The sequence below is a fragment of the Trichechus manatus genome, unplaced genomic scaffold (genome assembly GCF_000243295.1).
Source record: "Trichechus manatus latirostris isolate Lorelei unplaced genomic scaffold, TriManLat1.0 scaffold00012, whole genome shotgun sequence".
Lineage (NCBI taxonomy): Eukaryota > Metazoa > Chordata > Mammalia > Sirenia > Trichechidae > Trichechus > Trichechus manatus.
The window spans coordinates 16,313,484-16,330,469 of NW_004443948.1; the positions used below are offsets into that span (position 1 = coordinate 16,313,484).

The following is a 16,986-nucleotide window of genomic DNA, read 5'->3' on the forward strand; positions in this document are numbered from 1 at the left end:
TGACCTAGCCAAGTTGACAGATATTTTGGGGGGGCACAGTTCAATCCGTGACAGCTTCTAAATTATATGGTGTCTATAACTTTCAGCTAGGATGGTCAGGAAAAGCTTCATGGTTCATACCGGATGATGTGGGTCTGATGAATAGCATGGAGCAAAGGCTCTGCTGTTAGAATAACATGAGAAAAAAATACAGAAACGAGTGCAGCTCCTGCTCAGAAACTGGTTTGTAGATAAATTTGGCTAGAGACAATGCTCCATACACTGGATGGTGGGGACAGGTAGCAAAACAGAAGAGTTTGCTTTAAAAAAAAAAAAAAGAACTTTAAAAGATGCATTATAAAATGTATTTTTGTTCTGTCGACAGTTGGGGCTCATTTGAGCCAAAGGGTGGGATACTAGGAGAAAAGGATCGAAGATGAATGGGACTAGAAACAAGGACGACCTTAAACCAAACCAAACCAGTTGACCCACTGCTGTTGAGTCAATTCCAACTCATAGCAAACCTGTAGGACAGAGTAGAACTGCCCCATAGGGTTTCAAGGCTGTAAATGTTTACTGAAGCAGACATGTTTCTCCCTTGGAGCCGCTGGTGGGTTTGAACCACAGACCTTTAGGTTAGCAGCCGAGTGCTTTAACCACTGCACCACCAGGGTTCCTTAGAGCCATTGAAATAGTTCAGGAAATAAAGGTATGAATTAGGACCATGGCAATGAGTCTAGAAAAGAGCAAATGTACAAGAGGGACGGTGTGAAATTGCAAAACAAGTTACATCATTAGATGATAAAATGAAATGTTAGTAAATTGAACTCCATGATTATCAAGACATTTGCAGTCATTCCGAGGGGTTTTTGAGGCTGAGAACTGTATCTGGTTTACCTAGGTCTTCTTAGAGCATAATTCAAAAAATGAGATGGATTGACAAAAAGAGATCAGTTTCACGGTTTTGCTTTTCTTTTTTTGTGGTGTAGGATCCATATTAAGTGGAAATATTGTAGAAAAGAAATCTAAAACTCAGATATAATTTAAAAATAACAGATTTTCTTAGAAAAATGATTTTGATAGTATACCTGGCCAATCTTTATTTTTACTGAAGAGTATTTATGAACCCCCAACTGTTTTACATTTTAGAGATGGAATTCTTTCTTTGTAACCTCAGTCTTACTTTCTCTTTTATAAGTTTAAATATTTCTACCAGACAGTTCTAGAATATGTTGCATTATCCACTGTAATTGTGATGTCATTTTGCAATATTCTTTCAAATCATTTCATGTAATGAAGAGGCAAGTAAGATTGTATAATTTGCAGTAAACAGTAACTAAATTGCCCTTTATAGCTTGTGAATTTTACCCCTTACAGCAATGCAAAGGTTGATTTGGCAGGAAAAAAATACAGAAAGAAAAATCAGTTTTCCTAATGTTAAAAATGCCATGCAGAACAACATCCAACCACACAGTGCCTTTTAGACTTTTAATATTCTGAAAGCAGTTAATTTTTAAAGATGATTTTCTTCTATTTAATGAAGAAAATGTTTCCAATGCATAAAATATGGAAGAGAAAATAACAACCATCCACAGTTCTAGAATCCAAAGATAAACACTGGTGTATTTTATTCCAGTATTTATTTTTCCATGCATGTATACATATTTGGATATATTGTTTTGTACTCTGTTATTTACTTAATGATATGTCGTAAGTAAAAGTATTGAAAAAATACTTTGTAAATATTACTTATTTGCAGTTCATTTTTTGTATTTAATCTCTTTTAGATTTTATTTTTAAGTGTATTTACTCTTAAATACAAATGTAAGTTCACATAAATGCATAGAAGAGATTATTTCATATATTCTGTACTTTTTTCCTTCCCTTGTCATGTTTTCCCTTCCTTCTCCTTACTTACCATCTTGACTCATAGTATATATGGTTTAATTTTTTTAATTTTGTGAAGAGATTCTTTTCTAGAATTTGGACCCTATTGTGAATTTTTTTTTCTATTTTGCCTTGCTTATTCAAAAATTCCACTTGGACATCTCACTGGTACAGCTAACTCTATTCATATTCTTTAATAACTGTATAATATCTTATCTTCTGTCTGTTGTTATTGTTAGGTGCCTTCCAGTTGGCTCTGACTCTTAGCGACCCTATTTATAACAGAACGAAATGCTGCCCGGTCCTGTGCCATCCTCTCAGTGCTTGCTATATTTGAGCCCATTGTTGCAGCCACTGTGTCAATCCATCTTATTGAAGTCTCCCTCTTTTTTGTGGGCCCTCTACCAAGCATGATGTCTTTCTCCAGTGATTGGTCCCTCCTGATGACATATCCAAAGTAAGTGAGACGAAGTCTCCCATTTTTGCTTCTAAGGAGCATCTAGCTGTACTTCTTTCAAGACAGATTTGTTCATTCTTCTGGCAACCCACGGTATATTCAGTGTTCTTCAGCAACAACACAATTTGAATCAATTCTTCTTTGGTCTTTCTTTTTCATTGTCCAGCTTTTGCATGCATATGAGGCAATTGAAAATACCATGGCTCAGGTCAGGCACACCTTAGTCATCAAAGTGACATTTTTGCTTTTTTATACTGTAAAGATGTCTTTTGCAGCAGATTTGCCCAATGCATTGCACAGTTTCTAATACAGCTGCTGCTTCCATGGGCGTTAATTGTTGATCCAAGAAAAATTAAATCCTTGACGACTTCAGTTTCTTCTCCATGTATCATGGTGTTGTTTATTAGTCCAGTTGTAAGGATTTTCGTTTTCTTTATGTTCAGGTGTAATCTGTACTGAAGGATGCACTCTTTTACCTTCATCAGTAAGTGCTTCAACTTGTCTTCGCTTTCGGCAAGCGAGTTTGTGTCATCTGCGTATCGCAGGTTGTTAACGAAACTTCCTCCAACCCTGATGCCGTATTCTTCTTCATATAGCCCAGCTTCTCGGATTATTTGTTCAGCATATAGGTTGAATAAATATGGTGAAGGGATACAACCCTGAAACACACCTTTTCCAATTTTAAACCATGCAGTATTCCCTTGTTCTGTTCAAACAGGTTCCGCATGAGCACAATTAAGTGTTCTGGAATTTCCATTCTTTGGAATATTAACCATAATTTGTTATGATCCACACAGTTGAATGCCTTTATATAGTCAATAAAACACAGGTAAACATGTTTTTGGTATTCTCTGCTTTCTGCTAAGGTTCATCTGACATCTGCAGTCCCTTGTTCCACATCTTCTTCTGAATCCGGCTTGAACTTCTGGCAGTTCCCTGTCAACATACTGCTGCAGCTGTTTTTGAATTGTCTTCAGCAAAATTTTGCTAGCATGTGATATTAATGATATTGTTCTATAATTTCTACATTCTGTTTGTTTGCCTTTTTTTGAAATGGACGTGAATATGGATCTCTTCTATTTGGTTGGCCAGGTAGCTGCCTTCCAAATTTTTTGACATAGATGAAAGAATGTTTCCAGTGTTGTTGAAGCATATCAATTGGTATTCCATCAGTTCCTGGAGACATGTGTTTCACCAATGCCTTCAGTGTGGTTTGTACCTCTTCCTTTAGTACCAGCAGTTTTTAATCATATCCTACCTCTTGAAATGGTTTTCGGTACAGTGACTCTATGTATTCCTTCCATCTTCTTTTGATGCTTTCTTTGTCATTCAGCTTTTTGCCCATAGAATCTTTCAATATTGTGACTTAAAGCTTGAGTTTTCTTTGTAATCCTTAGCATTTACAAATTTCATCAGGATAAGAAGAGGTACTGTTTTCTAATTAATTTGGCTAGTATTTTTGGCTGCTTTTGGTTTGAAATCTTTCACTCAGAGAAATTGTCTTCTGCTTTTTTCTTTAACTGCTTCCTTTTGTTCTTGTAAAACAATAGCTCCCACACAAACAGAGGCACACACACATACACACAGCGCTTTTCTGCCCTGTTTTAAGAACTTTTATTCATATGTTGCTGGGTTGCACAAACAGTTAAGCGCTCAACTATTGCCTGTTAGAACTCTCTCAGAGGCTCCTCAGAAGACAGGCCTGGAAATCTGCTTCTGAAAGGTCACAGCCTTGAAAACCCTCTGGAGCTGTTCTACTCTGCACACGTGGTGTTGGCATGAGTCAAAATCGACTTAACAGCACCTAACAATGACAACAACATGCATATGTATGTGTATACAGATGCTAGGTAAATAGACAATTGTAAGTATAGATAAAATGTAAATATAATACTCATAATATTAAATGAAGAAACTGAAACTCAGAGCAATTGAGTACCTTACCCATAGTCAAAAAGTTATTAAATGGAGGAACTAGGATTGGAACTCCAGCATTCTTCTCTAGAGACTGGGTTTCTTATTACTCTAAATATATAAAGAAATATGTATGTAAATGTATATACATATCTCATATGTATATGTGTGTGATTTTCTGTACCTGTTCTCCATGCCTTAAATCTTATCTTTCATTATTTCATTGTTTTAGGATTGTTTTCTCTAAATTACAGGTAAAGATTTTGAAATTATCCACTGGTTTACAAAATTCATTTTATTATAGTATCCCATTTTGGAATTTTGGTGCCTACATTGTATTTTGAAAATGTTTGACAATTGTGTTTTCAGTTTCAAATAGCTTTCCTATATATGATATCCTTTGTTGATGGATATCGTATTCTCTTAATACAAAGATGAAAAAGAGATATTAAAATATTTCCTCATGTTTTGTTTAATACCTTTTTCCTGTAGGAGGAAAGTCTCCTTGGATAATTCAGTTATTTTAGTATCATCATAAATATTAAATACTGTTTATCTTTTCCTTATCGAAAGGTGGAAAGGTGGGAGGAAAGAGTCCACATCTGTTTATAATTATAGTTTGAATGGAAATTCTATTAGACACCAATGGTTCTCTGTTAAAAATATTAGAGATTAGTGAAATGACAATTGCCTGGATTTTTATTGTTTTACTTTGCCACACTAGATGGTTATTAACTTCTTGGGAGGAGGTGAAGGAGCTACATCTGAAGGAGATAGGGCTGGAAGCTTGCACTGGATAGCACTGTTTCTTTTTTTTTTTTTCTCTGGAGAGGATAATCATCTTGTTTCATCACCACTGCAGCTGTCCCACTCATTAGTCAGTAGAAAAGCGTCTCCAATTTATGCTGCAGAAATGTAAACTAAGACTGGACACTGCAGCACCCATAGAGCCCCATGCGAGGGGTTACTGGCATGCCGTGAACTTCTCAACATTGTGTACTCCTTCCCGCCAGCCTCATGGCTCTCCCAAGCTTTGAAGCCCTCTTGCTGTAAGCTGGCCAACGTTAGAGCTGAGGTCCACTGAGAGCCCTGCCTACTTATTTGCAGATGGCTTTTTCCTTTGCCTGCGCATTACTCGTTTATTGAATAGGTAGGTTTTTGAGTGCCTCCCTTATCCCATTTACTCTTTTTTTAGCCCAACTCTCAATCTCTCTTTAAATTAATTTAGTGGCAGTTCCATAAAATGTTGGCATATGAATGGAACTGATGCCTGGATTCCAGTACAGATACAAATTTCTTCCTCTTTTATAGTTATTTATGCATTTCAGCAGGGATGATACATCAGTGGGGAATTAAATAAATGGATTTCTATCAGCATTCTTAGTAAGAAGTTATTGATTATTATGCTTTGTGGCATATTAGATTCAGTATACAAATATTAAATAATATGTGCAGGTGGAAAGTAAAATTGAACCATGTTGGAAAAGATGCATTCCCATTTGTTCCATAAAGCTTTTCCAATAATCTTAACTTTCTAAATTCCCATGGCCCTTATTAGCTGTTTTTGCACTTATAGTTGGCCTATATGTGAGAGAGTGTGCATGCATGTGTGTGTGTGTGTGTTAAAATGGGAGAACTTTTTGGACACCAACTCAAAGGACAGCCCTGACACCAGCCATCCCCTCCACGGCACTCCTTCTCTATTGGGTTCGATAATTCATTGGAATGGTCACAGAGAACTCATGGAAACAATACAACTGCAATAACAACTTTAGTAACAGAGAAGAATATAAACAGGAATGAAGATAAGCAAAGGGTGAGGTTTGAGAGTGGTCGCAGCATGGGACCTCAGTGTCTACAAAGAGACCCACTTACTTCTCAAATGGGACCTGTTTACCCTTCCCAGAAACCAATGTTCGTTCTCACCCATCAGGAAAATTTCAAACAGGAGACCCAATGACTTCGCTTGGCATGCTCAGCTGTTGGTCGCTTCTCACAGAGGTTCGGTCTTTACATTCTGCTACCAGTGTCTAGGTCTGCTCATTGTCTCCACTTCTTCTGGTGCCATCACAGTTGCCAGCTTACTTGGTCTGAAAGGGTCATAGCACAGGGCCCCTGGTATCCAAGTACATGCTGCTCTCCTGATCTTTGTCTCTTGGTCAGTCAGGAAGCCCCATCTGAGCCTCCCGAGTTCTAGGGTTTTTATCAATCACTGGTGGGTCGCCCAGCCAATCTGTGTAAAGGTCAACTACTGGGTGGGGTTTGGGACCAGGACCAAAAGGCCAAATTGCTTTTCTTAATAATAAAATGATTCTGCATCGTGCAGTGTGTGTGCGTGCGTGTGTGTGTGTGTGTGTGTGTGTGTGTGTGTGTGTGTGTGTGTTTAGCCTGGCTCCACAAATAGATTGTAATCTTGAAAATTGGGATTCTGTCCTTTTTTTAATCTTCCACAGTTTCTAACATAGATACAATGAATTAATCAGTATCCATTAGATATTCATTTATTCATGAACTATGTATTGATAACATTTAGATTGTTTAGCATTGCAGAGGTACCAACAAATGGAGGGGCGCCTCATAGCATCTAGAGTAGATTTCTTCTACAATTAACAAGTTGTAGGGTGTTGTTGGTGAACATATTTGCTTGGAAACCCAAATGTTATTCTCTACTAATACACACTGAAATGTAAAACTATGTACTTTGATCAATAATTGTGTTTTCCTCATCTAAAAATTATGTCCTTTGATATTATATTAATGATACAAATACAAAAATAGCCTTGTAAATTTTCCTAAATATATTAGATGTTAAAAAGTTATCATTGTTTGAATATAAAGATTCCCCATAATCTGCAGAACTCTTTTCAAAATTTTTTTTGCTTCTTTTTGTTCAGGCTTTACTTTTATCTAGTGTTTCTCGAAAAAAGTTTTCCACTGGGGAAATTATTAACTTGATGTCAGCAGATGCCCAGCAGCTCATGGACTTGACAGCAAGCCTCAATCTCCTCTGGTCGGCGCCTTTTCAAATCCTGATGGTCGTATCATTACTTTGGCAAGAACTGGGGCCAGCGGTGTTAGCAGGGGTTGCAGTCCTTGTATTTGTCATACCGATGAATGCTTTAGTTGCTAATAGAGTAAAAAAACTGAAGGTGAGTAAGAAAATGATTTCTTCATGTTGCATGTATCAAACAGAAGTTGAGTTTCCTGACTTGAGTTGACAAGAACCATCTAGCTAATGCTCTATATAGGGAAAATAGAGATTATAAAGGGAAACAACCCAAATTTATTATTAATTTACTTTTTCAACCAGTATTAATTGGACAGCGTTCTGGGCCAGTCACTGTGCCAGGCACACAGAGTACAGCTGTGAGGAGAACTGACATGTTCCTGATCTTATGGGGCTAGTGGGAGAGACAGACACCTAGAAAGTAAATAAATAGATACATAATGTAATGCCTGGTGGTAATACATTTATGAATATGTGTAGGAAAATAAATTAGGATAAGGGAATAGCATAAGAGAAGGTACATTTTACATACAGAAACAGGAAAGTCCTCTCTAAGGATGTGATATATAAGTGAACATGATAAGGGAACAATCCATGTGGATGCCTGAGGGCGAGTTTCTCAAGCAAAGGGGATAGTATGTGCACAGCCTGAAAGTGAGGATGTGCTTGGTTGTTGGAAGAGCGACGAGGAGGCTGGTGGGTTGCTGTGAGCAAGGAGTGACTGCATGCTGCAAGTGGACAGGAAATGCTTAATTGAATTAATTATCTTCTTGTCATTCAGTGAATCATTCATCTTACTATCAAAATATAGTAAGTGGCATCCCACCATGCATTAGACAGTGTATTAGAGGGAAAAGAAAATACATGCATAACTATCAAACCAATTACATCAACCATGTTGTACAACCATCACCAATATCTGCTGCCAGATTTTCCATCTCCATAAACAAAAACTCCCTGCTAGCTTGTGAAAATATGTGAAATCAGCAAATGTCACATTATATACATACAACCAGTAACCAGTTACCATCAAGCTGATTCTGACTCATGGTGACCCCATGTGTTTCAGAGTAGAACTGCTCTCTATAGGGTTTTCAATAGCTGTGATCTTTCAGAAGTATAATGCCAGGTCTTTCTTCTGAGGCACTTCTGGGTGGATTTGAACTGCCAGCCATTCATTTGTAGCCAAGCACTTAGCCATTTGCGCCATACAGGGACATATGTCTGTGTGTTTGTGTACCTACAGACAGACAGACACACACACATACGTACAGAAAATCATGAGTCCAATTTAAAAATGTTAATATACCTATGAACATGTGTATGATAAAGAGATAGATAAAGATACATAGATATAAATGTATTTGTATAAGCATGGAGAGAAAGCACCAGTCTTTTAAGAATAGTTACCTGTAGAAGTGGAAATAGATGAATGGAAGGCGTATTTTTCACTTATTATTTTAATACATCTTAAGTAATAAGAATTTATACCTTCTCTCATATGTTTCTGAATTATTCACTTAATTACCCAAAAGATGACTAGTGTTGAGTGATGAAAACTGGAATACAGCATATAATTATGAAGTAGAAGTATTAAAAATGCCGGTATTTAGAATAACAAGTTTGTGTATAATCATAAAGATTGCATCTTAGCAAATTAAAAAGAATACTTTGGATTTTCAATAAAGCCATTTAAAATTAAGCTATTAGGAATGGAATTTTTTAGAACCTTATTCTGGAGTCCTCAGCCTTCACAGAGACTGCAGTGTTACATGCCAGTATACTAAACACAAAGTATGCCAGTAAAGATTACAAACAGTATCGTGTGTATTAATTTATTACACATAACATAAAAATAGCAAAGTTATCATAGGAAACCTTTAAGAAGCAATATTCAAACAATGATAAATATATCATAATTACTAAACATTTAAATAAATATGCAGTGTTGTTGTTAGCTGCTGTTGAGTCAATCCCTACTCACGGTGACCCCGTGTGCGCGGAGTAGAACTGCACCATGGGGCTTATAAGGCTGTGACCTTTCAGAAGCAGCCCACCAGGCCTGTCTTCTGAGACAAGAATGCAACAATTACATAGTATTTGTAAAAATAAAAAACATCCAGTGTTGAAAAATATACATTTTAATTACTCCAGTTCCCAATGTACTAGTGATGGTCAAGATAATGTGCTTACAATTTAGAGAAATTAACTTTTTTTCTGTGATATCTCTGTTGTAAAAATAAATGTAAATTAGTTCATGTAATTCTTAGAATTCTTAGAAACATATCCCATTTTAATAGAATGTGGATGTATATTATTTATTCAGTTTTAAACAAGTCTTAAATATATTTTCTATTATTTTGGCAAGTATACATTCTGCTTTTATTCTACTGCTGGTTATATTTAAGTTTTTTAAATATCTGTTTATAACTATTTTCTAAAATTATCAACAGAATAATATTCTATGAATACTGAAAGAAGGTGTTCCTCAACGAAACATTATATTAAAATATAGGAAATAGACTTGTTTAAAAAAAGAATGGTTGTGCCCATATAAGTAAAAGTATTACCAACTTTTCTTAAATATGCTTTTATTTTCTTTCCGTTAAATAGAAAAGTCAAACGAAGAGCAAAGATAAACAGATAAAACTACTCAATGAAATCGTACATGGAATTAAGGTACTATAAAAGGGATATGCCTTGGATTTAATTATTTAGAGTGTGGCAAAAAATTAATCAACAAATGAATTTTTTACTGATCTCGGTACCTCAAAATAATTGTGTGTGTGTGTGTGTGTGTGTGTGTGTATTAATCTCAAAAGTGTAATTGTTGGGGAGGGATTTCAGATGCATAGGAATTCTTATTGTTAAAATAGCATTTATATGCAAAACCAAATACAGGGCAGGTATTTTTGTTTTTGTTTTTCAACCAACAACTAAATACAAATATCCCAAAAGCCACACAGACTATTATTGTAAGGATGTCAGATGGCAGGAGTAGGAATATCACCGTCACAACGTGTCTAGCTTCATGGGGGTTAATGAGAGTCACCATCAGCACAAAGCTGATTCCCATAAGGTGGAGGGCAGACAGACCTCTGCTCTTCAATCCTTTTACCAATTCTAATACCAGCCGCCTCTCCCACGGCCCTGTCTCCTTCTCTTCTGGGTTCGATAATCCATTGCAGTGGTCACACAGAACTCACAGACTGTATTTACAGTTAAGTGGTTTATTAAGGAACAGGGTACAACTCGGGATCAGGATCTACAGACTACAACTCAGGATCAGGATCAGGAAGCGTGTAGGCAAAGTCTCCTTTAGTGCAGGACAGCTGTCTCTCAGCTCCTCTTAGCCGTGCAGGCCTCCTCTCAGCCTCCACCCCAGGACAGGCTCCTCTTTCCTCCCCCCCACCCCAGGACAGGCTCCTCTCAGCCCCCTCAGGACAGACTCTTCTTGGCACCCCCCAGAACTGTCTTCTCTTGCCCCCCTCAAGACAGGCTCTTCTGGGCCTCCTCAGGACAGGCTCCTCTTGGCCCTGCCATCTGTCACTGCCAGCGCTGCTGCTGGGATCCTTCTATACTTTTCGCCCCCAGCTCTGCCACTGGGCCCCTTTTGAGTCTCTCACTGTCTTCAGTGTTGCAGGCCTCGAACCATGTTACAGCTCTTTTAGGAGGTTTCTTGCTTCCTCTCTCTGCTGCTTCTCTCTTCTCTTCTTTCTTCCTTCTGCTTCTTGCTGCTGCTTCTCTTCCTGCTTCTTCTGTCTCTAAAACCTCTGTGGGGTTGGCTGCTTATACATACAACTCCTTGTCAATTTCAAGGCATGGCCTCTCCCAGCAGGGACCACAAACTGACCAATCCCTTCTTGGTAGGCCACAGACACTTCATTTGCATAGTAGGCTATGCATTGTCCATAGTCAATTCAATCACATGGTTTATTGATCCAATCCCTGCGAGGTGCATACTAACCACAGGGCAGGCTGCAGCCCAGGGCCAGACAAAAATTATCAAACCACAAGTTATTTATAGCTTACCTAGGAAGTGTCAATCAACCTGGGCAAAATAACAGTCTGAGGTAGAAAACTAGGGCAAAGGTAACTAACTCCTCAGGGCTTAGGGGAAACATCTCTCAAGCTGTTTTTCCAAGGAACCAAGGCAAAAGGCCACATAAGGGAACTCATTTCACCACGAAGAGTTTATGTGGAAGAGATGGGATGATACAGGCAACAGTGGCAGTAACATTGTCAGTATGAAACCAGATTTATATGGGGGAAGCGATCAGATGTCATTCAGGTTGTTTTTTGTGGCATAGAAATGATCATACAGATGCTGTTTTACAAAAGGAGTATGTTGCAAATTATGTGTTCCTTTGAAAAGCTACCCCATTCACACCACTAATATATTTTCTGTAAAAGAGAGTGAAACCTCATGAACTTTTATATACACATACACCTACTCCTCACTTATCAACTATCTCATTATCTGATATTTCACATTTATGACAATAATAAAAAATCTACTGTCCGACTATTTTGCACATTAACGATGTACATCTGGCAGTAACCAACGCCGAGGTGTGAGGCAAGAGTAATGTTGGCTGTGATGGTTAAGGTTATGTGCCAGCTTGGCTGGGCCATGATTCTCAGTGGTTTGGCAGTTATGTAGTGATGTAATTTGGCAGTTGCATAATGATGTAATTGGCAGTTATATAATGATCATTATGGAATGATTCACTCTGTGATCTGATGTGGTCATCCTCCATTTTCTCATAAAGTCAGTTTTCGCATGATGACCTGGTCTTTGGAACCTAACCATGTCATAAGTGAGGAGTGGATGTATATACAATTTTAAATCCTATTGCACTTTTATTATGCCTCATCAGATTTTTCTTAGGGACAAAATTTGCACATGAAATTTTCTTCTGGCACTGATGGTGGTGTAGGAAATTTCCCCTATGTGATGCCTCTATTATTATATACATAGAATTTACCAATTGTATGTACACATTGATTCACCTTAGAATCAATAAATGCTTAGCATTTCACTGCATAGAACTTTTACAATGTTGTAAAGTACTATCTTAGTCTAGGTTCTCTAGAGGAGCAAAACCAGTGAGTGATATATGTGTGTGTGTGTGTGTACATATATATGTGTATATATACGTGTATTTTATGTACACGTATATATAAAAATAGATTCATTTTGTGGGGGCTGGCAAGTTCCAAATCTGTAGGTTAGGTGGCAGCCTGGAGACCTCTGCTGGCTTTGAAGGTGCTTTGGCGGAACATCCATTTATATTCTGGAGGCAGGCCACATCCCCAAAGAAACTCTCTTTTCAACTGATTGGCTTATCACATCAGATGACGTCATGGAAAATGATTACATTGTATTACATTACGGAAGAGCAACCAGTCCAACATCTGCCAAACCACTGATAGTCATCGTATAGCCAAGTTGACACATAACATTAACCATCACAGTACTAAAGTGAAACAAATAGTTACATTAAAGATGCTTTGAAAAGGGACAGATACACACTTATTTATCTGAAATTAAGAATGATCTTAAGTAAAATGTAGAGTGTACTTTTACAATCTTTTAGAATTTAACTCAGATTATTTACTAAGATCACATACACCAAAGTAATATGATCTGAATGCATTTTGCAGCTTTTAGTGGATTAACTGATGATCCCTCCATTCAAAAAAATGTAGTAATGTATGTTTATAGGTTTTAAATATTGATATTCTCAAAAGAAAATGTGTGTTGTCAGTAGAACTAGGACGGTGTAGGTGAAACAGAGGAAAATTTGCTCAAGACCTGAGCAAAGTGCATGATTTGAAATAGCAATCCCAGCAGAGTGGGCTAGAATCCTGGTAGAGGTCCACATAACAATCAATTGGGATAGTTTAAAGGAGTGGGCAGTTAGCTTCCTTGGGGTCTGATAACATGTACCATAAAACCTCTCTCTAATAATAATGATAATTTATTCAGCATCTTCTATGTCACATACTGTGCTAACAGCTTAATAGCTCTTTCTTCATATAATGCTTATAAATCCCAAGAAGAAGATTTCTCACTCCCATTTTTCAAAAAAGGAAGCGAAGGGTCTGAGCAGTTAAGTGTCATGTCTGAGTTCAGACAGCCAGTCAGAAACAGAGCTGGAATTTGAATGTTGGTATATCTCCCTCCAAAATATGTACGGTGAACAAGTATATGATTCTGCTTCTCATCCTTGTCATTCTAGAAAATAGTTTGCAATCTCAAAACAGAGGATGGCTTGAAATCCCACGACATCAATCTTGAAGAAATTGGGATCAGGGAGAGGCGATTCCTATCCCATTACCATCAAGTCAATTCTGACTCCTAGTGACCCTATAGGGCAGGATAGAACTGCCCCATAGGGTTTCCAATGCTATAGATCTTTATGGAAGCAGAGTACCATACCTTTCTCCTGCAGAGCAGCTGGTGGATTCAAACTCCCTACCGTCTGGTTAGCAGCTGAGCACTTTAACCATTGCATCACTAGGGCTCCTGGAGAGGAGCTAAGCTACTAAGTAATGGGAAGTCAATAGAAGTGAGAGTTGGACCAGAGGAAGAGTGACTGGATTGAGTTAGACAGAAACTGGCATGGAGCTCGTAGCTAGAGCAGGGATGTTTCCAAAGTCTGGCTCAGGAATAAGCTACTGGTAAGTAAGAGGGATGTAAGACTAAGTGATCCCCCCCTTCCAAACAAAACAAAACAAAACAAAACAATGTAAGAAACACAACTCCAGGAAATATTTTGACTTTGTTGAAAACATGAATAATTTACTTTTGTTTATGAGCACACCAATTTTTCTACCTCCATAATATATATACACACACACACGTTTGTGAGTGTGTGTGTGTGTGTGTGTGTGTATGTGTATGTATGAATATTTTCATTTCTTTTATTATTTGATTGCCAGATAGTCATTGTCTTGACTCCTTTACAGATCCTCAAACTTTATGCCTGGGAACCCTCCTATAAAAAGAAGATTAATGAAATTCGGGAGCAGGAATTAGAAGTTCATAAATCTGCTGGGTATCTTGCTGTATTTTCTATGCTGACACTAACTTGCATTCCATTCTTGGTGAGTTTGTATAATATTTCCTATTTTGATGTTCAAATTTGATTCACAGACTGACCTTCCAACTACCTGGAATTAAAGTGTCCACAGTGAAATCTTCTATATCTGAATTAAAATTTTTAAGAAATACAGTCATTCATTTATATAGATTAGGGGGCACAAGTTTTAAAGAAAAGAAAAATATTGTCTGTGTTTTCGTTGGTCGGTTTTTTTTAGTATATAGTATTTTGCTTTATAAATTTCTCACAAATGGAACATATGCCTCCCTAATTCTTAAAAAATATAACCTACATTGCAAAGTTTCATCATCTCTAAAATTTCTTGCTTTATGGGATTAATCCCTTTTAACATGAAACCAAAGGCACACTATGTGGAGGAGAGAAAGGAAGAAACATTTATTGTTTCCATTGTGTACCAAGCAAGTTAATACATTGCTTTCATTTATTCTCATAATCATAAGGTATTATTTTTCTCATTTCACAAAGTTAAGTATTTGGAAGCAAAGTGATATGAACTGAGGTAATGCTCCTTCTATTCCCCCATGTAAGCACTGGAAATCCCACGTTGTTTAAACTAGAGTATAAATTCCCTTGAAGGTACAAAGCAATGGGTGAAAACCAAGGGATAAACAAACCACATATAACTGGAGTATCGGTTTTAGTCAAAGTTACCACTCCAGTTGGTTGAGGGGAAGAGGAGAAGTTCTATATTTCTCCCCTTTCGATAATTTAAAATAGTATTTTTTATTTAAACAAACCTGCTGGTATTATGGAAGTGAAAGAAGTACTTAAATTTAGAACACTTTGGCAGAAGGGTCCAAGAAGCATTTGCTTAAGTCAATACTATATACATGATAAGTAGTCAATACCTTCTCATGCATAAATTAACTCTTCCACCTTTTCCAAATAAAATTCATAAAAACAAGTATAAATTTTGCTAGCCATGGTTTATTTACACTTTATTCAGTTAATTTTATGAAACAGTTATTACAGTTTTATGTAAAAACTTCTCCATTTTGCAAAAAGAATAATTGTATTCATTTTAAATGGAAATTGTCACTCTAGTAAGAGTATGGGATGTCTTAAAGAAGGGAGCTGCACCCTTGTTTCCAAGATGTCATTGTCTAAGATGTATGATTGTATAATTGGTACTGAACATATGTTTTATATTCTTCAGCAGTAGTACTGAATTTCAGTAAAACAAAAAAGGGGGGATATTAAAATTCTCTACCCTAGGTTTTGGGTCTCTGCCTCATAATGTTGTTAGTGGTGAATATTTGAAGAAAATGATATATCTCTATTTTTCAGGTGTCTCTGGCCACCTTTGGAGTCTATTTCTTATTGGATGAAGGAAATATTTTAACAGCTGCTAAAGTGTTCACATCTATGTCTTTGTTCAATATTTTGAGGCTTCCTTTGTTTGATTTACCAGTGGTGATTTCAGCTGTGATCCAGGTATGTCCAGAATACCCTTAAACTAAGAATCATTCCTTTACTGAAATCTATGGTTTTGTGGACATTTTATTTCTGTCTTGTTTTCTTTATGTTACTTAAATTTTTTTGGTTGCTTAACACCACTTTTGAGATTAGTTTCCATGAACTAGTAAATAATAGAGGAAATTAGACAGTAGAAGGAATCATGTCTTCCTTACCTATATTTTTTTCTATCAAAATGACTTTCAAGCATTTGAAGACAATTAACCACTGGGCCACCAGGGCTCCACTGTTTTCTTAAGTGTTAGTTTATTTTACTTAGCTTTTAAAAGCTGGTGCTGGACGCTGTGGAGCGTTGGTGGAGCAGTGGTTAAGAGCTTACCTGCTAACCAAAAGGTCAAAAGGTCAGCAGTTTGAACCCACCAGCAGCTCTTTGGAAACCCTAGGGGGCAGTTCTACTCTGCCCTATAGGGTCACTATGAGCCAGAATTGACCCCACAGCAACGAGTTTGGTTTTTTGGTTTTGGTTGGATACTACACTATGACATCAAAGGACTCATTTTATGTTTTTAAATTGAAAATTTATAATTATGGGCTTGGTATAAAACTGTATCCGAAAGTCTACCCAGGAAATAAATAAGGAGGGAGAAGGCACATTGATGATACTAGGCTGCCATCAAACCAGATATCTGGTTCACCCTGCCTTTAATTGTAATTACTTGCTCCTGGAGGCTATTTAGATACCGCAAAGAGTAGAAGGCTGCTAAAACTGCAAGGGAGTCCAAAGAAGTGAGTTCTTAGTTCCCTTTGCCCAGAGATTTACTCATATATTTTGGACGACAGGTTTGGGTTCTGGTCATCCCTATCGGATCCTTTCCTTCAAGTGTTGGTTCATAACCAAAAGTGAATCTTTGCTTATTGAAACCAGTTGTTTGATCTAAGAACTTTGGCTTTTATTTATTTATTTTTTTCATTGTCTGAATAAAGAGAAACAGATAAATAGCAAATACGATTAAACCATTTGTGTTACATAATACCTTTTTCATTTTATTTTACATATACTCACCAACAGAGGGCATAGAAGTACCATTGATGTGATGCTTTAACACTTGTTTTCATACACACTTCTCTGAGATATTGTCAGTACTAGAGTAACAGTTTTGTTCTGCTTTTGATATAAGAATCTAGCCAAAAGTATG

The 16,986-nt window shown here is 37.0% G+C and overlaps 1 protein-coding gene across 1 annotated transcript in view; it reads left to right on the plus strand.

The window, feature by feature from the left end:
- LOC101344692 (multidrug resistance-associated protein 1-like) overlaps positions 1 to 16,986 on the plus strand; it is a 101,419-nt gene that overhangs the window by 23,046 nt on the left and 61,387 nt on the right. Inside the window, exons 6-9 of the mRNA XM_012554133.2 lie at positions 7,132 to 7,386; positions 9,858 to 9,923; positions 14,220 to 14,357; positions 15,662 to 15,808. Of these exons, the coding sequence (XP_012409587.2) occupies positions 7,132 to 7,386; positions 9,858 to 9,923; positions 14,220 to 14,357; positions 15,662 to 15,808 (606 nt within the window). The remainder of the gene's footprint in view (positions 1 to 7,131; positions 7,387 to 9,857; positions 9,924 to 14,219; positions 14,358 to 15,661; positions 15,809 to 16,986) is intronic.